At 42.3% G+C, this 20,416-nt stretch overlaps 2 protein-coding genes across 12 annotated transcripts in view; one reads left to right on the plus strand and one right to left on the minus strand.

Moving 5' to 3' along the window:
* The window catches only part of tjp1b (tight junction protein 1b), a 33,348-nt gene extending 23,765 nt beyond the window's left edge, over positions 1–9,583 (plus strand). For 6 of the 11 annotated variants that reach the window (XM_040132515.1, XM_040132512.1, XM_040132513.1 and 3 more), the window contains exons 20-28: positions 116–346; positions 1,417–2,271; positions 2,825–2,916; positions 3,388–3,603; positions 3,730–3,866; positions 4,585–5,056; positions 5,214–5,431; positions 6,035–6,178; positions 7,818–9,583. In XM_040132515.1, the coding sequence (XP_039988449.1) occupies positions 116–346; positions 1,417–2,271; positions 2,825–2,916; positions 3,388–3,603; positions 3,730–3,866; positions 4,585–5,056; positions 5,214–5,431; positions 6,035–6,178; positions 7,818–7,912 (2,460 nt within the window). In that variant the 3' untranslated portion in view covers positions 7,913–9,583. The remainder of the gene's footprint in view (positions 1–115; positions 347–1,416; positions 2,272–2,824; positions 2,917–3,387; positions 3,604–3,729; positions 3,867–4,584; positions 5,057–5,213; positions 5,432–6,034; positions 6,179–7,817) is intronic. The other 5 variants (XM_040132510.1, XM_040132518.1, XM_040132511.1 and 2 more) reach the window with 3 other exon arrangements.
* Positions 9,584–10,571: 988 nt separating this feature from the next.
* On the minus strand, positions 10,572–19,095 carry zgc:101540 (hsFATP2a_ACSVL_like domain-containing protein). The gene is made up of 10 exons (XM_040132448.1): positions 18,377–19,095; positions 16,463–16,672; positions 14,894–15,052; positions 14,642–14,766; positions 14,350–14,544; positions 13,553–13,643; positions 12,997–13,195; positions 12,659–12,756; positions 12,403–12,533; positions 10,572–11,158 (listed from the first exon to the last, which is right to left on the minus strand). Exons 1-10 carry the CDS (start codon positions 18,852–18,854, stop codon positions 10,982–10,984), a joined length of 1,863 nt encoding a protein of 620 aa, XP_039988382.1. The 5' UTR covers positions 18,855–19,095; the 3' UTR covers positions 10,572–10,981.
* Between the last annotated feature and the right edge of the window lie 1,321 nt (positions 19,096–20,416).

Raw genomic sequence — 20,416 nt, forward strand, 5'->3', positions numbered from 1 at the left:
TGGCTGGTGTAAAACTGATTCAGTGTGAGGAAGACGATCATGGTGTTGGGGTGAGCTGTGCTTTGTGTGCCCTTGGCAAGCTGTGTTATAAATGTCTTTTAACAATACTTCACAGCAAGATGAGGCTGCTCTGCCCATGCCCACGTTGCCTCCGACGGTGGTAGTGCCCCCTGCTGTTGAGCAGCCTGTACAGCTAGAGGGTATGCACCTAGAGGAGCCGCCTGCTGCAGCCGCAGCTTCTCAGGCTGACTCACTTAGCAGCCCCAGCCCTGCCCCTGAGCTTATTCAGCCCCCACCACCACCACACGAACCCCACCCGTCTGGACCGTCTGGTCCAGAACCAAAGGTACCCGCTGTTTCACCAGCCACTCGGACCAGGCCCGGGCCTCAGCCTGCTATTTTAACTGCCTGTCTTCTCACACATGCTTTCCACTCGCTCTCTGCATGAAATGCCCACACTGTGTGACTCACTGAGCCCACTGTGTGCCTCTGGCTCCCAGAGAAAATGTGCGACAGACTAGTCCACATGCACCACAATGGGCTGGGAGACCAGAAGGACTGGTACATCCGAGTCTTTGACCAGGGTGAAGACTTCCACAACCAGCCCTAACTGTTGCCTCTTAATTCCTTTGCATGGCTCCTAATGTTTTTTGGGTTCCTTTCAGCTTTGACTCTCTTCTGTAGATGAACAATAGTAGCACTTACAGTGGCATCGTAGTGGTAGATGTGTCGTCTGTTGTAGTGCCAGTAGTTTGACGTTGCATTAGATGCAAACTGAATGTTGGTTGCATGATGAAAGCTAACCTGCAGACAGTACTCTTGGTGATGATTTCCATCAAGCAATTCTCCCTATGGAAAAAAAAAAACTTCAGCAGTACATCAGCACACTGCATTATGTCTTCTGTTGAGTAGTTTTGTCCTGAGTAGATGCCAACAAATCAACCTTCTTCCATAGGAAGTACTGTGACTAGATTTGCTGTCTACAGGCTACACATCAGTTGTTTGAAATGAGGCCTTTCAGAAATGTGCAAATTGTTTGTCAGTAAACTATTTATGAAACGTGTTAACGTGTTAAATCCAGTTGTGTTTATATGGATTGTCATCATTTTTGAAAGGCATCTTGTCAAACAGGCATTCAGGGCTGTTTTGGAATAATATATAAAGGTTTGCTTGTGTAATTGCACTTCGACTTGATATTTTTTAAGTAATTGATTTCTAATAATCTGGTTAATGATATTCAGTTCCTCAAACTCTTGGTTTATTTCTCAGTATTGAATTTAATGTTGAAGTTATTCTTAATCTGGTGTTGCAAAAGGTTTTTTCTCTGACAGCTTTCTGTGCTTCAACATGGTGGTTTGTTAAAAGCTCAAAATGATGATGTGATGGATATATTCATTTAGTTTTGTTTCTTCACAGATGTACAAGAAAGATCTGTACAATATGGAGGACCCTGTGCGAATTAACCATGGCCTGAAGTCGTCTATGAGCTACAGTCACCAGCCACCGTACCAGGACAAACAGCCATACCGTGAATACGACCACCCGCCTTACGGATATGATGGAGGCGGCTACGTAGAACCAAAGGCCCACAACGCTGACTCTCACCTGCACTACGACAACCGTGTGCCTCATTACAATGAACAGTGGCCCCCCTATGACCAGCAGACCTCGTCCTCACAGCCCGCAGGGTACCAGACGGGCCACCAGCAACCCATGGGTTACACTCCCCGGTCCTCCTACGAGGATGGACCAGGGAGGGACTACAGCCCCCCTCAGCCGCGCTATGATGAGGCCTCACCAGTGGGCTACGATGGCAGACCACGGCACAATAAACCTGGGCCCATTCGTTATGACGAACCCCCGCCCCCAGCAGGCTACGATGCCCGCTCTCCTTATGAGGCAGAACCTCACGGCTTTCCCATTAATTCACCTCGATCACCGGAGGCTCCAAAGCAGTATTATGGTGACTCTGGTTTGAGGCCCACCTATATTCCTGGGCCTCCAAACCGGGGCTATAAACCAGGGATACATGAGCCTATGATAAACTCTGAACCCATAGTTCCCCCTCCTAAACCAGAGACCCTGCCATCCCCAGGTGAGCCAGTGATCACTTCAGGCTCCAAACCCCTCCCTCCTCCGCCCCGGGAAGACGTAGATGACGACCCTGCCATGAAACCACAGTCAGTGCTCAACCGAGTCAAGATGTTTGAGAATAAACGGTCTGTTTCTATGGACAGGGCTAAAGAGGGAGGAGAGTCGTCAGCAATCAGGGTACGTTCCTCACAGAGGTGTACAGCTGTCACCTCAGTGGGTCAAACATTTCCTGCCACCAGGTGTGACTGTAATTTAGGTGGTACACAAAGCACTTAACAAATACTATAATGACAAATAGAATAATAAAAACACAACAAACTAAAATCTTGACTAAAAGTTGAACGAAAACTAAGACTATACACTAACACTGAATGCCTGGTAAAAGGTGGGTAATATTAGGCTAAACGTCAGGTAGGTCTCTGTTGGCTACTAAAGAAGTTTGACATTTAGTATTTATGCAAGGTACGCAAGGTTTTAAAGCAGCACAAGATAACTAACAAAGCTCCAAGGAGTCCAAATGATCTTTTCCCATACTGACTATACTATATCAGTCAAAAACTCCAGAACTGCAGGACTTGAAAATGCAACCTTGTTTTTGTGAAATGATCGTCTGTTTTGTATTTGTCAGCCCATGTACTAGATATCTTTGTGCATGCAATCCATTCATATGAACGAAAATCTGGATCAGACGCTACAAGGACTAACGAGCAACTCTTTTCTTGCTTTCCAGCCTGCAGATGTTCCTAAACCTGTGAGTGCACCTGGCCCAGTCCTCAAAGCCAATTCCCTCAGCAACCTGGAGCAGGAGAAGTCCACCTATAGGTATGTAGTCCTCATTACAGCACCCTGGGCTGCAGAGTAGGTGGGTGAAGGACAAGTCTTAAGATCCTTAAGCATCCTTTTTGTTTGAGCGCCATCTAGTGGAGTTAAGTCAATGTGCAGCAAGCCAGACTTTGGTTTGCTGTGCAGAGACAGTGGAGGCATACAAACCCCAAGTATGTACTGAAGGATGGGACTTAACCCAGTCTGTTTGTCCGGCTTTTTAGCAGGACAAGCAGTCTGCAGAACCGCAATGGTCCCTGCTGTGAGAAGGTCAGCACCAGTCTCATTGCTGTCCTGAGATCCTGACCCTGTCTGGAAAATTCATAATTTCAAGACTTGATAACAATCAGGATATATGTGATGTCTTCTGTCAAAACATTGTTTAGCAGGCGTTACTTCATTCCTACTTTTTGCCCCTATTGTTAAAGTATCTGCAGCTGTTCTACTTGTTTCTTTTGGCTTTCTGTGCAGGGTTCCTGAGCCACAGAAGCCCCATACTAAACCTCTGGATGATGTAGTGCGTTCCAACCACTATGACCCAGATGAGGACGAGGAGTACTACAGGAAGCAGTTGTCCTACTTTGATCGCCGTAGCTTCGATAGCAAAGCCATGGGCCAGCCTGCTCCTGGCATCAACCGCTTCCATGATCTGCCCAAACCAGCTCAGCTGTCCTACCCGTACAATAGGTAACACATCACAGCTCATGCAAGCAGTGTTGGCTGATGTACAAAATCCCTGGGCTCCTTATTCATAGTAGCTGCAGAATCATGATAGTTTTTATTAACTGTGTTGTTTGTGTCTTCTTACTATAGAGTCGAATCTGTAGAGAAGGTGAGTCCAGTGGAGAAAAGATATGAACCCCTGCCCCAAATCAGCCCTTCCTCTCAGTATGGGCCCCCTGCCTCTGCCATTCCACCCAACACACTGCCCAAACTCAGCCCCAATGAAGGTAAGCTCTCTAAAGTTTCCTGCCTGTCTCTTGAACTTCATGTACTTATCAAGTGTAAATTACCATTCTAGAGTTACAATAATGTGTCACTTCCAAGGTGACGTCTTTAAAGCGCTTCTTATGTCCGAACATCAGAACAAAACCCAAAGATATTCAGTTTCCTATCATAAAACATAAATAAATGCAGCAAATTTGTTCATTGAAGAATGTAGAACTTGGGAATGTTTGATATTTTTACCTGAAAAATGACTTGCGATTAGTTGATTATCAAAACAGTTGCGCATTAATTTTCCGTCAGTTTACTAATGAATGAACAAATCATTTCAGCTATTTTATGAATATTTAAGCTGAAACAATTAGTCATACAATCCGTTGTTTGATTGACAGAAAATCAATCGACAACTATTCTTATAATTGATAAACCTTTCCTTCAAAGCTTCTTTAAGGTGAGGTTTTGCTGCTTTTTCTTTTTATATCATTGTAAAGTGAATATCACTGTTATTTGGACAAAAGAAGGCATTTCTTTTACTATGTTATGCCACTTCATAGACCAAACGGTTGATCAGTTATTTGAGAAAATAACAGGGCGATTTATTAAAAATGCAAGTCATAAAATGACTAAATAAAATGAAAGCAATTTCTAAACTTCTAAATTGTGAAGATATATAATAGTTTGTCAAAGAGTTTTTAAGTAACTGTGTCATCCTCACATTTCCAGCCAACTCCATACCTGAACCATTGAGTTCACCCAATCCTAAACCTGAACTGGCAGCTCTCAGGCCAGCTAGCAGGGACGAACCCGCACCAGGCGGCTACCTGCCCCCAAGAGGCCTCCCTGACAAATCCCCGGTCAACGGCACTGATTCATTACCCCCAAAGACGCTTGGCGCTCCCGCTCCAACTAGCTATAACCGCTACGTCCCCAAGCCTTACACCAGCTCAGCCCGGCCCTTTGAGCGCAAGTTCGAGAGCCCCAAGTTCAACCACAACCTGCTGCCCAATGACACACAGGTGAAGACAGACCTCCTCAGCAAGCCCAGTGCGGTGAGCAACAGCAGTGGGAAACCTCAGCTGTCACCGCAGCCCCTGGATCACGACAGCGGCCTGGACACCTTCACACGCACTATGGACAACAGGCCGAAATACCAGCACAATAACATCAACGCCATCCCCAAGGCTATCCCTGTAAGGTAAGATGCTCACAAATTTTCACGTCCAGCAGCAGCAGCACAGGTAGGGTAATTCCTGAGCTGCTGAAAGACAGAAAGATACTTGTTTGTTCTCTCATGTCCTCTGCTGTGCATTATTATTCTGTTTTGACTGATGATGCTAACTTCTGTCTCTCAGCCCCAGCGCGCTGGATGATGACGATGAAGATGAAGGACACACGGTGGTGGCCACCGCCCGTGGGATCTTCAACTGTAACGGAGGGGTCCTGAGCTCCATCGAGACGGGCGTCAGCATCATCATCCCCCAGGGTGCCATCCCCGAGAGCGTGGAGCAGGAGATTTACTTCAAGGTGTGCCGGGACAACAGCATCCTGCCCCCCCTTGACAAGGAGAAAGGTCAGTACTGCACTGCCAAACAAAGTGTCTTTATATCCTAAATACTTCAAGGAACAAGAAGTCACTACATCTGGGGAAAAAAACACAATTTGTAAAACTTAAATTGCTGATGTACTGTTTAAAAAGTAACCATAGTGAACAAAGGAGTTTGGGACTTTTTCGTTTTAGAGTTAATGTGGGATTTAACTGCATATATGTATTTTTTTTAATGAATGAATGAAGCACCTTTATGAGATAATTGTAGATTTGATGCATAGATTACTTAAGATTTTATATACTGGTAACAAACTACAGTTTATGCTTTGTTGATTTTGCTGCACAGTGAAACAGAAGCAAAGAGCATCTTTATGATGAGCAGTATGAAAATAAAAGCTCTGAACTGGTGAATAAACAGTTGATTTACATCCAAGACAGTGGTTACAGTCATGTGCTCTTACATAAAACAACATCCATGTCAGCATATTTTAAATGATCATTTAGCGCCAGGGGAGTGCGATCACTTATTAAACCTGGCAAGGCAGTGAGCAGTTAATTCAGATATTCCTGTGTGCTGATTTAATTCCTGCATGCTTAATTTGTGGAATTAAAATCTTGTCTGTGCAGGAGAAACGCTGCTAAGTCCGCTGGTGATGTGTGGCCCTCATGGACTCAAGTTCCTGAAGCCGGTGGAGCTGCGCTTACCTCACTGTGCGTCCATGACCCCTGATGGTTGGTCTTTTGCTCTAAAATCCTCCGACTCCTCGTCGGGTACGCTGTCTTCTCTCTGTCCTTTTGGGGTCTGTGGGCCAGCTTTTGTGATTAGAGAGAAGAGTTTCTTGGTGTCTGAATCATTTTAATCATCTCATCTGTTTTCCATATTCCCCTTCACTTCTTTATCATGCATGTGCTGTTTGGACATTTATGTCGTTTTACATTGGGCTGCCCAATAGTTATAATCAAAAAACAATGTCAATCATCAAACTCAACTGTCACTCAAATTATTAATCGATTGCTTGACTGATTTGATTTGAGTCCATTGACAGAAAATTAATTGAAGCCATATTTATAAAGGTTTAACTGGTTTAAAGGCCAAAAATTACCTTGTTCCAGCTCCTCAGGATTTTATCATCCATTTTTCACTATTTTCTGACATTTTACAGGCAGTACAACAGTTAATTCTCATTAAATTGAGAAAAATCTGTAGACTGTTATTTAACTTTTTCTTTTAGTTGTTTATTGTCCCAGTTGTTTAACATGCCAATTCAGTTTTTGACCAGTAAAAGGGTGTCATAGAAGACAGTCAGTTTATTTTCAGTCAGTTTTGAGTTCAGTTTTTAGAAAAGGATTGTCTTTGTTAATGGTTTAGCAAAGCTTGACCATTACCTGTTTGTGTGTCTTCGATACTTATGTTACTTGAATGTTGCTTATATGTGATTTTGGTTTATAAGATAATCAGGTAACACTTGACAATAAGTGTACAAAACACCTGCTTAACTAATGCATGACGTGATGATTTAATGCATGAATTAATGCAGGATGTATCATTAATTTCTGTTGATGATCAAGCCACTATGAGTTTATGTGATTAATTAACACTTAATGAATTATTGGTTAATGAACCACATGAGCTGGAATCCAGTTACACACATTATTACATTATTTCTCTTATTTACACTCAATACTTAATATTATGCAATAGCATTGCATAATATCATTGGACTCAAATTGGACAGTTGTTAAAAAGGGGGGGGGTATAAATTGAGGCGACAGCACCAGAGATATTGTCTTCTTCCTTGTCAAAACCTGGCGACTACATTGGCCACAATGCAACTCGACCACTGACAGTTCAGTTGGGGATTATTTCACATATTCAGTAATACCCCAAGACCTTTAAACAGACTTTGATGTTTCAATTCGGGGGAGTTCCTCTTCAACATATTTATCCATTTTTCCCTGATTGTCAACCAGCAGCTCCTCAGTGCTTCGGGTTTTAATGTCTCTTTCTCTTCTTTGCTACACTCCACGTCTCTCAACAAACAGATAACGTAAGACCATCGGATCGTGCAGGATTATGTCAGTGTTAACATCTGATAACCTGTTAGAGCAGCAACACTAACTGGATACCAGCTTATTCGGTGGCATATAAACACACATGAAATAACTGTGCGTTAACATTCATAAATTAGTGATTTAGATTCAGAATCAACTAATTTCATAAACTCATGGTGAGCAACAGGAATTGAGGAAATATCCTGCTTTCCTTTGAGTTTAATCATCAGTGGTAAAAGTTCTTACTGAGGAACAGAAAATCTGTTTTGTTCTGAGCTGCTTCTGTGTTTTTGTTTTCTGTATTTCAAGATGAAGGGAGGTTCTCCTGCAGCTGACATCATGTGTCTATTTCCTGCAGGTGATCCCAAGACCTGGCAGAACAAATCTCTCCCTGGAGACCCAAACTACCTGGTGGGTGCAAACTGTGTATCTGTGCTCATTGACCACTTCTGAAGAGGGCAACAGCTGGCCTGTTACTGAATGTGATAATCAGGGGACCTCAGTTGCCCCTGCTGTGCTCCCAGCACCGTGGCAAGGTGCACACAATGCTCAATGAAGTATGAACTCGATACTCTCACGTTGTTTACTGTGCCCAAAATTTGGAGAAAAAAAAAGAGAGAGAGAGCGAGAGAAACACAAACACACACTCTCACACATACACACACACACACACAAGGCGAGTCGGAGGAGTCCAGCATCTCCAAGGCTGTACTCTTGTTCTTTTTTCATTTTTTTTCGGTGCTTTCAAGGCTTGCAAAAAATAAAGATTTAAAGAAGTTATTTAAACAAAGGAACTGAAGTCGGAATGCATGACCAGTGCACAGACTGAATAATCTCATTTTGACATTTTTAGCTAATTTTGTAAAAGGATCAGAGCAGTTCAAGAAAAAGGAGAATTTTGGAAACTCGTTTAATATTGCAATGGGATTTTTGCGTACTGAAAGAAAAAAAAAAACCCACTCACAAACAGCAAAGTTGGTATATGCGTAACTTTTGTTTGTGAGTTCTGTGGTCATGCGTTTCACTCACGAAGGATCTCTGAGGACTTGAAAAATCCTGAGCCTGACTCATGAAAGAAGACGTAGGCATCATAAATATTAAAAAAAAAATATATATGAATAATGAAGGTTAAGTATTAGTATCAGATAACCCTTTGTTCTGACGGGGCTCTCTCTGTTTAAAACTGAAGTTTTGTAGCAATGTTTTACCGTAGATAAATATACTGACTTGATTTTACAAACTCCTGCTGTCTAGAGATCTATGCATGTGCTATGACTCAGGTCCAGAAGCCTGCTACTACTAAGTTCAACACATGAAAATCCCATCGTACACTGCAAGCAGTGATGCCTTATCTGCATATTAACTTTTCAGTGAAACTTTAAAACATCGGATCCTTCAGTTATAGCGATCACTACGGAAGAAAAAATTTTTCTTTGCATTTTCTCCTAAACAGTGAACTTGGATTTAGCACACGAGAAAAATTGAGGCTGATGAAAAGGTATGCTTTCTTTTACTGCTATGCATATGAAGTCTGAGGAAATACAAAAAGCTAGAAGATGTTTAAATTGTGGCTGTACATATTGCTAGCATATGGCCTTGGTTCTCTGTAAATGAACTTTTGTACGTCTTTGTTATTTTGTATAAAAGAGAAAACGTTTGTTAAAAAAGACAAAGCGGTTACATTGGTTATGTTTGTATTCTGGTTATACCCCTGAGCCTTGGAACTGACATAAGCAGTAATAAGTCCGACTTTTCTACCAACATATACACACACTACTTAAGGCATTTTTAACAGTCAGAAAACTTTTTATTCTTATTTACAAAATAGAGAAGTGCTTGGTTTAAATAATTTTAAAAGATGTACTTGAGGGGGTCTGCTGTGAAGAGTGGTCCCTTCCTTTATTTGTGATACTGGATGCTGTATTGTGTGCCCTGAAATGTATTTTTGTACTAATAGACAATTTATTATGGCACATCAGTACTATTTTCTTTTGATATAACACTGCTTCAATCCAACACTAGTTTATTTTCCTGTGTGGCTGACATTCTTTTTATTTATTTTGATTTGTCTTCGGTTCAACTGTTTTTTTTTTTTTTCCTTTGCAACACATTTCTAAGTATACCACTGTATTAATAAATAAATTCATTTTTAAAGTAACTGTTCCTTGGATCCAAATGTTGTGTAACACTCCAAACTTGCAGATGTTTTACATTTTGACACACCCAGACTGTTTTTCTGCCAAACGGCACAAAGGATTCCTTTGTGGGTTCAGAAGTTGGCGATTGTATTAACAGTGTGCAATGCTTGATTTAAGTTTTCTACCATTCGCAGCTGCTGTTTAAACACATCCACATGCATCCTATTGGTTTACTAACTACAGCTGCACTTGGTCTTCTGTAAAAATGAATTTCCCGGTGTCTTAATCTAATCTAGCCTTTCTCTGATTCATTGGCTCTGATAAATCAGAAATTACTTCCTTTTTTAAAATCTCCTCCACGTTTTTTTTTTTTTTTTTTTTTTTAGACATATAAAGCAACTTCTTAAATAATAGTGTCGGAAATGGTTTTTCAACAAAAAAATGTTCAGTAACCTCATTACAAATACTTAGTTACATCTATTCCTTCTCCCTCATTGAAATAAAAACCAAAATCTATGTATATACAAGTCTTGATCGACACGATGTCTATCACTTCACTGAAAAGTCCTCCTTTTGTTTTCTGAAACCAAAACATTTCCCCTGTTTAGACATTTTTGTCATGCTATCTGCCACAAACTTGTGAAAAAGTCTGAGTTATGTTTTATCTAGAGTTTTCGTAGGTCAATCACCCCACCAGAGTCACAAAGCTGCTCTGTCCATAAAAGTGGTTTCAAGAGCACATGGGCAGCTTGTAGATTAGCCACAGAGCAGGATAACCTACAGACCCAGGCATTTCCTCTTGCGTTACATGATAAAGCTGTAGGTTAACGGTATGAGCTATCTGCACAAACACACGTGAGCGCGCACACACACACAATCTGATGAAACACAGACTGGCTATGTGTAACATCAGTGCAAAGGTTCACTGATAAACCGACAACAGATTGTACAATACGTGACATAAATGGGTTTAATAAGTTTAATTTAAATCTGTATAATAGCTGACTTTTGTAAATTTTGGTTTAAAACAACAAAAAAATGTAAATAACACAATTCATCTGGCTAATCATAAATTTAGAGTCAAGGGAAAAAGATAATCAGAGTTTAATTATTAAAAGTACAAGAGTTGCAATGGAACACGGTCTGGATATTCATATACTGGCAGCATTATGGAATACGTTTACAAAACTGTAGAGATGAACAGTACTTGTGTTAATTTTTTAAAAGAAAGTGGTCTCTTTAAATATGATGTGACGTTTCAAAGTCAGTCTGCCCCTGAGATTAGTTGACTGTGTTTAAAAAGGTCCACGAGTGAGCCATTAAATCTTTATAAAAAAAAAAAACAGGTCTTCTGGCTCAACACTGACTACTTCAAGTTTCTGTGTTAGAGTTTGGTTTCCCTAGAAGCTATTGCTCTGTAGATCTCCTCAGTCAGGGGAACGTAAGTCTTTTTGTCAGAATCGAGGAAGTATAAAGGGTCTTTGACGTGAGCTGGGTTGAATCCCTCCTCCACCAGCTTCACTTTCTTCATCTTGAATGTCCCCGTCATCTCCAGGCAGGACTATAACACACAGTTTCTGAAGTTTAGAAACTTTTCAGTCCCAACTTTTAAGTTTCAGAAAAAAGCAACAGATAGAGGAACAACACACTAGGGATGCACCAATATTGACCTTTGTAAGCGGATCAAATATTTGCCAGGCATCACAGATCCACATTCAAATAGCTTCTTTGTCAGTGGCCTTATAAATTCAGCCTTTTCAGTAGATTAATTTGCAGGCAGCTGACTCAATTCGTAACACCAGAGCATTCCCTGGCCTCATGTTAACTTACATAAAAATGATAAACGTGGTTTTGGTTTCATATATTTACGCACACAAGTAATAAAAATGTTATTTAATTAATTTATATAAACGTACATAATCTAGCAAATAAAATGGGATTAAATTGATTGGCATGCTTTCCATAAAAGGTTAGTATACAAAAACAGCCACTAAATTGCTGCATTACAATGCACTGAACCAATACTTTCCTTGATAGGAACCAGATACTAAATATTGATCAAAATTCAAAACAAACCTTCTAAACTCGATAAATAATGTTTTATTTCCATCTTTACAACAGTTTTGTTGTCAAGATGGTTTTTTACAGTGTTATCTTTGATTGATGATCAAGTCTAGCGTCTTTTTAGGGGAATTATTTGTAAATTAAAAACTAAATGATTCCGTACTGGGAAATGTAGAGAAGCTGGGAGACTTTTCCGCCCTGAGTACTGTCTGCAATCTTCCTCACAAGCTGCATACAGCTTCAACAACATCCGCCAAGACAGTAAGGCAGCTTACATGTTGCCTGAGAGGTCAAATCTGAGGTGAAAAAGGCTTAAGAGTTGTGAGCACAAAGCAGTAAGTAAAGGCGACTAAGGTTAGCATTCTAACGTTTTGATCAAGTCAGAGCTTCTCCCATCTGAATTTTGGAGGATGGACAGTAAGAGCTAGGGCTGTAGTCAACCAAAGAAAATCTTGGTCGACTGAAATCGTACCTACTCTTCAACCAATCCATTTGTTGAAGAGTAGGTACTCTCCCTGGTAGCCTTATTGGCCTAAATGAATCGTAACATGAACTGAATTGAGCACAGAGGTTTCGTTACATACTGATGAGGTACAATCCATGCCACAGTAGATCAAGAAAAGCCTTTGAAAACGAGTGCAGCAATAATGCTCAGTTCCATGTTCCATCTGACACAGATGGCAAAAGCTTGCAGATGCCTGAAATACAACACCAGTGCATTGCAAATAAATTTTCTGTTACCTGAATTCTGATGAATCGAGGTCTCGCGTAAACTGGGAGGTAGTTGACAACCTGCTTGTAGGTGTCCGAAGAGTCAAAATCTTCTCCGTCTTTCAAAGTGACAGCTGCCATGCCAATCCGCCCCTCATGCCCTAATCAGAGTGTTTGAGTCACATAAAGGAAATATCAAAATGCGTAAAAAGCCTATTTAGCATTTTCCCTTTCTAAGAACTTAAGTGAAACATTTCTACAGGACAATTTATAACAGTGCTTTCACCTTCAACTTTAACACCATAGACGTTTGCCTCCAAAATGCAATGAGCCATTGTGAGAATATCTGCAACCTCAGCTGTGGCGACGTTTTCTCCTTTCCATCTGTAAAAAAACGAAGTTCTTCTTCAAATAACCAAACAAAAAACTTCTGCATCATGCCGTCTCCCATTACTTGCTTATTGGTACCAAACTGAGACAAACTGTAGCCATTCTCATTAATATATTTTTCTGTTTTGTAAAGTGTAAAATAGATTTAGTCAAAACTGGATCGATGGCATTATCCTTTGAGAAAACGAAGAACATCAAAACTGATGGATGAACACAAAATGTGTCACAACTTGCCTGAAAGTGTCACCAACGCGATCCTGGAAGTACACAAAGTTCTCGTGGTCAAATCGAAGTAAATCGCCCGTGTTGAAGTACAGGTCGCCTTTTTTCAATACATTGCGAAGCCTCTTCTTCTCGGTCTGTTGCTGGTTACCAGCGTACCCAACAAAGGGGGTCCTCTGAGTTATCCTTCCCACCAAAAGTCCCGTCTCACCTGACAAAAAGTTACATGAAAAATGTCCATCACAGTTTCCCACAGACCCAAGGTGACGTCTCAAGTTGCTTGTTTTGCACAAACAAAAAAACCAAAGCTCAATGATATAAAATTGTCCAAAGAAAACAGACAAAAGAAGCACATTTTTATGTTTGAGGAGCTGGAACCAGTTAGTGTTTGGTATTTTTGCTTAATAAGACCGATCAACATTGGTTTCAGTTTTATTTCAGTCAATTGTTAGTTTCAGTACTAAAGACAAAAAATGTAGTACTTGCTGCTCACGCATCAACAAAAGAGAGAGAAATAAGAAAACACAGGTGTTGCACAAGTTTGTGTCGGTCCATAATGCTGACTCACCTCGGGCTGCTTCGATGCACAGACCCTCAGAGTTTCTAACAGGCTCCTCCTTCTCAATGTCAAACTTGATCAAAGTGTAGGGGAAGAAAAACTAGAAGGAAAAAGTTCAGATAAAAAGGTGTAGTTATGAAAAATTCACTCTGCAGTTGATTAAGTTCCCCTTTGCTGGTTTAACCGAAGTCTACAGTCATGCTAGCGTCTCTGCGCATCTGTACTTATGCACAGCTTTGCTATGAGCTAAATGCTAATGCTAGCATGCTCGCAATAAAAATGCTAACATGCTGATGTTTCGAAGGTATAATGTTTACCATTTTCATTGTCTTAGTTTAGCTACTAAAATTTGCTAATTAAGCTAGCACTAAACATGAAGTACAGCTGCTGAAGGGAACGGCATTAGCTTCCCCGGTATTTGGTCATAAACCAAGTATTGGACAGGCTAAAATTTTGACTCGATGATGGTGCTAGATGAAAAATCAGAGATCCCCAGTGTCATTACAACTCATCCTGAGGGGGACATGAATATCTGAACCAAATTTCATGGTAATCTGTCCAATAGACGTCGAGACATTTCACTCAAAACCACAAATGTGAACCTGCTGGTGGCACGAGATGAAAAGTCAGAGGATCACCAAAGTTTTTGGGATTCATCCTTTTGGAACTTTGAAGGTCCATGCAAACTTTTGTGTCAATTCATCCAACATTTGTTGACATATTTCGGTCTCGTCTGGACTGACTGACCATCCCGAGAGCCATACCGCTACCATGACTTAAAACACCAGACATGTTCTTCTACCTACCCTGTGGACAAAATTGATTCGCCCCACTGCACCGACTTTGGACGTGTAGTTTATGAAGCCGATGTTTCCCTCCGTGGCAGCGTACAACTCTTTGACTTTAATGTCACCGAAGCGATTCAGAAACTCCGACCAAATGTCTGTCCGGGCTCCGTTGCCTATGGCGATCCTCACTTTGTGGTTCTTCTCATTGTCTTTCTGCAAACAGTGAAATCAGTTCTCATTAGTAAGATACCCACCATTAGAACAGTCCTAGATTCAGTGCACCACAAGTTGGTCTGGATTTTCCTCTTACCTTGGGCATGTTGCAGAGGTAACGCATCGTTTCACCAATGTACTGTATCACTGTCACATTATATTTCCTGCAGTCGTCCCAGAACTGAGAGGCAGAGAACTTCCTCCTCAGAATAATGGTTATACCTGCAGTTGGCGTGATATTACAGAGCCTTTAGCGTACTGCAAACATAATCACCTTCTTAAGCGCCCAAACCAGGTGTGTAATTGCTTTTCTTCTTATGCTCGTGTGAGGATTAAGGGGATTCATTACCTCTCTCGATGGCTCCGATCATCCCGATGAGGAAGCCTGCGCTGTGATACAGAGGCAGATTGATGTAGAAGATGTCCTCTGCTGTGACTCCACATGCCAACTGGATGAAGGAGGCAGCCCACAACTTCTCATGGGTGATAACAGCTGCTTTAGGCAAACCTTCCAAGGTCAAAGAATAATAAATCATCTCAGGCTCTTGAATACTACGGATACAGTTGATATCAGGATCATGGTTCATGTTTTTACAGAGGGAAAAAAAAGTCTCAAATCCCCCACAGATATTTATCAACCCACTCCTGCAGTGTGATCCACTTTCTCTGCTGTTCATTCATAGACTGCGTACTGGACATATTTTCTTTAAAGCTGCACTACTCAATATTTCTATATCAACAATGGATGAAACGATGTCTCATCTTTCAGCTCATTGTTCTGATTTTACGGCCTGCAACTTTACTCTTTTAATTCACTCTAACTAAACCCACTGCGTGCTACATGCTCAGCACCAAAAGAAAGCAGAGTGAGCCACTAGCTGCCGAACAAAGTGGAGCATTTAGCAGCTAAAGAGCCAGATGTTTGCCTCAGGAGTTGGTGCACGTGGCCAGAAACGAGTCTAAATAAACACTAATGTTGCTCCTTGTCTGCTGGATGTTTATATAAGTTACTGTTAACTGCTAACTGCTATTTGGGCAACGTCGCTCGGCACATCACAGAATTATCATAGTATCAGAATCAGTATTCCAACTAATCTGCAGATCTACTCCAACTTACAGAGTATAAAGATCTTAATGAAGAAACTCACGCTCTGGAGGCATCTGTTAGCCAAGAGGAAAAGACACATACCATGTAACTGCAATGTTACTTTGGTTCGATTCTGGCTCAGGGATATTTGTTGCATGTTTTTTCCTCTTCTGTCTTTCACCGCTTTTACTGTCTGATTCTCTACGATAACTATCAAACAGATGCAAATGCAAATGCAGAAAAAAAAAAAACCCAAAAAAGCACATCTTTAAAGAAAAGGTACTCCTGCTCTTTAAGAAGATCCATAGGGACCGAAATGTTAGTTTGATGGGCTGGTTCAATAAATTCCTGAAATGCAACAACAGTGTGAGGGGAAAATATTGATTTCATCTCAAACATTCCTGCATAAGACATATTGAATGTGCAGATCTTTTTCCTAACCAAATGCCAAAAGAGGCTAATTAAAAGACCTGAGAAAATGACTAACTCACATATATCCACTTAAAATTTCCTCGCTGAGTTTCTGACCTCTAGTAGTAGTAATGCCGTGGAGCAGTTTTTCTCGGAGAGGGTCCCCATTTCGTTTGGGTCACGTACGTGCGCATGGACACCAGTAAGCAAAAAGAAACAAGCGGTGGCTATGTAATGTGTAAAATATGCAGCAACGTTCCAGCAAAGGCAGGGAAAAAGACTGCTGGCCAGTAAACATGGATATAAATAATGCAGATTTACAAAAGAAAAATCAGCTTTGGTAGATCCATGGCCATTGGTGTAGACTTTCACTTTGTTGTTGTTGTATTTTCATACAACAACAGAGGTTTCCTGGTGTACCTGTCGTGCCTGACGTGTAGATATACAGAGCAGTGCTCTTGATATTGACGTTGGCCCGGAGGTCCCGGGACAGAAGCCGATCTGAGGCCTGGGAGATCTTGTCAGACAGAGAGCTGATGCCCCGGATACTGCAGCTGTCTGACAGGAGGTACACACTGATACCCTGCTCTCTCAGCGTCGGTAAAACCTCCACCACCGCGTCCTGCAACTCTGCAAATATAGAAAAGCATTCAGCTCTATACAATGTGTCAGCGCTGTGTTGCGCAATCCTGCACGTGTAGGCCCTCATCATGTAACCCAGGTCCCACTGGGACACGAGCACATGGTGCAGGCAGTCCAGCTCAAATGTATGCACTTCTCAGTGGCGGAACTCTTAACACCATATTGGGAGTGCAGAGAAGTAAGTCTCCTGAGTGCAATGTTTCCTCAAATGAACTCACTCTTCAGGACTGAATGTACAGTACACCGACAGACCATGCAGAAGAAAAAAAGTGATTCAAACTTTTGCTGAGGTAACTCTTAGGGAATGCAGTGCCGCCGTGATATGATTTCTGAATTCTCCTGACAGAAAAAAAACTCTTTTCTGGTCTACATTCTCATGCATGTTCACTTCTTTTAAAAAAAAAAAAAATCACACGGCTCTGGTCTGGAGACGGAGTTTGGTTGGAATAAACAGAACAGAGAATTAAATCTTTCAACAAATGTACCCGTGTTGTCTAAGGCAGGCTGAAACAAGCTGGGATAAAACGGTCTTATGTCAATGTCTTCGTACCAAGATAGTGTGTTTCACAGTTCTCATGTGTAAATGTTTGGGAAGTTAGATGATGACCAAAATGATGTGAGTCCTTTACACTCACACTGTGACGCGTGTAGTTTAAAATGTTTCCTAAGTCACAACGTAACCATTTCAAATCACTGCAGTGGCCATTAGCTCAGTTTATGCTGGTTTAACCATATAAATGTGTGTAACCATAAATACAGGGCCCAGCAGTGATACAGAATAGCTGGACTGGTTCGCTTCTGGGGCTCGAGACAAAATCTAACCAACCATGTGCAGTCCGCTGTGTGCCCTGTACCAGATGGGCGTGTTAAGGTGACTGGGTACATAACATATGTACACAGTGGGAGGAACCAGGGTCCTTTTGGGCTCTTATGGAGCCACTCCAGCCCCGACAGCGATGCATTGTGTGAAAAATGTGTTGTATGACATTGTTAGATTGTTACTGATGCATCGATGTGCATCAGCAGTATTCGTACTGTCGTAGCTGCTCCGGGTGTAGTTTGATGGTTTAGTCCACTGGTTCCCAACCGAGGGGCGGACTCCCTCTGTGGGGTCACAAGAGAAATCTCAGAGGTCGTGAAGCGAAGAATTAAATTAAGAAGAAAACACAAAGTTCTGCTGCACAAATTTCATCAGATTTTTTTTTTTTTTGGGGGGGGGGGTATTCTCTAATCTTTGTCTTTTGCTAAATATTGGGGAGTTTTTGCGTCTTTGTGCCTTGAGCAGTTATTTGAATGAAACCATCTGGGAGGGAAAATGTCTCGCACTAAAGAGACGTTTCGGATATCTGAAACGTGGAAAGGGGCCCCCGACTGGACACTGCTTTTGTAGGTGGTCGCAAGCCAAAGAAGTTCGGGAAACCGCCGGTTTGTATTTTGTACGTGTTCTATTTTAAAGGACTGTCATGTGTTAATGTAAAATCTTAATCCAAAAAGTACAATATGGTATGAATAATAATATAGTTGCACAAAACTGAAATCCTGAAAGCACCAGCAGGTCATGGTCAGACTGTAAACTTTACACCAGGAACGAGCACATTTAAGGAACAATGGTGGAGGAAGCCAAAGGGTCAGAGGGCTGCTCTTCTTTTCTGCGCCCCTTGACGGATCTCTTAAGGTCTTACTGTGTCCTACCCAGAGAGACGATGATCGCTTTGGCCCCGCAGCAGGAGAAACAGTGCAGCAGGGACTTGGACCTGATGTTGAAGTTGAGCAGCGCGGCCGGGCAGCCCAGCTTGGCCAGACCCAGCCAAATCCACACGAAACCGGGCTCGTTGGCGAGAAACAAGGCGACCACGTCCCCCTCCTGGAGTCCCGCTTCAGCCTGCAGGGCTCGGGCCACCTTGTTGCTCTGCTTGTCCACCTCGCCGTAGGAATAGTCACGGCCCTCGAAGTGGAGGAAGACCTTGCCGGGATGCCGCCTCGCCGCATCCAAGAAGCGGTCCAGGATGCTGTAAAAGGGGGCTTTTTTCTTGTATTTGCCGAGCCTGATGCCGAGCTGGACGCTCCTCAGGATGTACGCGCAGTCCTCGCCGAGGTAGGGGAAGAGTGTCTTGAGGAACGAAAAGGACAGGATGGCCAGTCCGGCCAGGACGGTGAACCAGATGTACATTTTGCAGGGCGCGCTGAGCGGGAGGGATCTGCCGGTGACAGCGGGAGGTGGCGGAGCCTTAATGCCGCTCCGTGCTATTTGTGACAAAGTTCATCCACCGTGCCCGGGGCGGTGCTCGGCTCCGGCGCGCCGACCCCTCCTCCGCTCCGGAATGTTTCCGAGTTGCCAGATCTGCCGTTTCCACGTCCACTCCGGGCGGAGGTTCACGCTCACCCCTCTCCATCTCTATGTTGTTCCCCCGTCGGTCCCGTTGTTCTTCTGCTAATCGCCAAAAAAAAAAAAAAAAAAAAGGGGGGGGGGGGTTCGGTTGGTGACAAGATCTTTAGCGGCTGGAAAAGGGTGAATAAACAAACTGAAAACCGACCGACCTACACCTGCAGGCTGTGGCCGTTTACTGCCGTTACACTCCGGGCAACTCTTTTGCAGAGGGACATAAAGTGCCGGCGGCAGCGAGAAGCCCGAGATCCGCTCACGTGCGTGAAATTTAAAAAACCGGTCGTAAAGCAATACAGAAACTCTGCAAATGGCAACCCTCGTTATAAACACGCAATCTCAGCAAGTTGGTGCGCGTGCGCTCCTCAGACCGAGCTCCATTTGTCTGCTGATTATTCTGGGGAGGAGTTTAGCTACACACACACACACGCATACACACACACACACACACGCACGCACGCACGCACGCAGGCACACGCTTCCACTCTGGTTAGAAATAACACAAACATCTCACCACACTGTTTCCCTGCAGACACTTTTAACGAAGCTCATAATGTTCGGAGTTTGTGGGGTTGTCAGAGATGTGATCGATCTAACGGGTCAATAACTAAGTGTCCTATTAAGTGGTGAGGGTCTCATGTTCTTCAGACTGTTCCCTTCTGCCCATGTAGGATGTTTATCCTATGAGTGGAGCAGGGCAGCAGACAATGATTACTTTCATTAATAATATATAATTTTTTCCCGTAAATCCATTGTTGTGTTAAGGCTAGAGAATGTCTGAATATGGTGAAAAATGCCCTTTATAACTCCCCAGAACCCAGGCTCACGTCTTCAAATTATGTCCAAACAACATAATCTAACATAGTCTAAAATCCAAAAATATTTATTTTTAAAATGACGTGAGATGTGTGTTGATTAACTTGAGACTTAACTGTCCAGGAAATGTTGGCCCTTTTTTAGTTGTCGTTGATCCACGATTAATTAATAATCAAAACTGTACTTTGGTTGAGATAAAATGACGAATTGTTTCATTACTGTAGAGTTTAAGACTTTTCGTCCCAACATAAAACACATGATGTTAAAGTGGGGAATTTTTGAAAAGCTGACACATGAAGCTGAGTGGTGTTCTGAGTGGCGCAAGTTGAAAAGTCAAGATTATCGTCAAAACCATTTGGATTCATCCTCCGTGGAACATGAATGTCTGTACAAAAAATGCTGGCAATTCATCCAGGAGTCGTTGAAATATTTCACTCTGGACCAAATGGATTGGATTGACTATTGTTGCATCCCTAAATCCACACTATCAACGCGGCTAAAAGTCACGATGACACAGAAAAACTGCATCAGCA

This window comes from Xiphias gladius, chromosome 8 (assembly GCF_016859285.1).
Source record: "Xiphias gladius isolate SHS-SW01 ecotype Sanya breed wild chromosome 8, ASM1685928v1, whole genome shotgun sequence".
NCBI lineage: Eukaryota > Metazoa > Chordata > Actinopteri > Istiophoriformes > Xiphiidae > Xiphias > Xiphias gladius.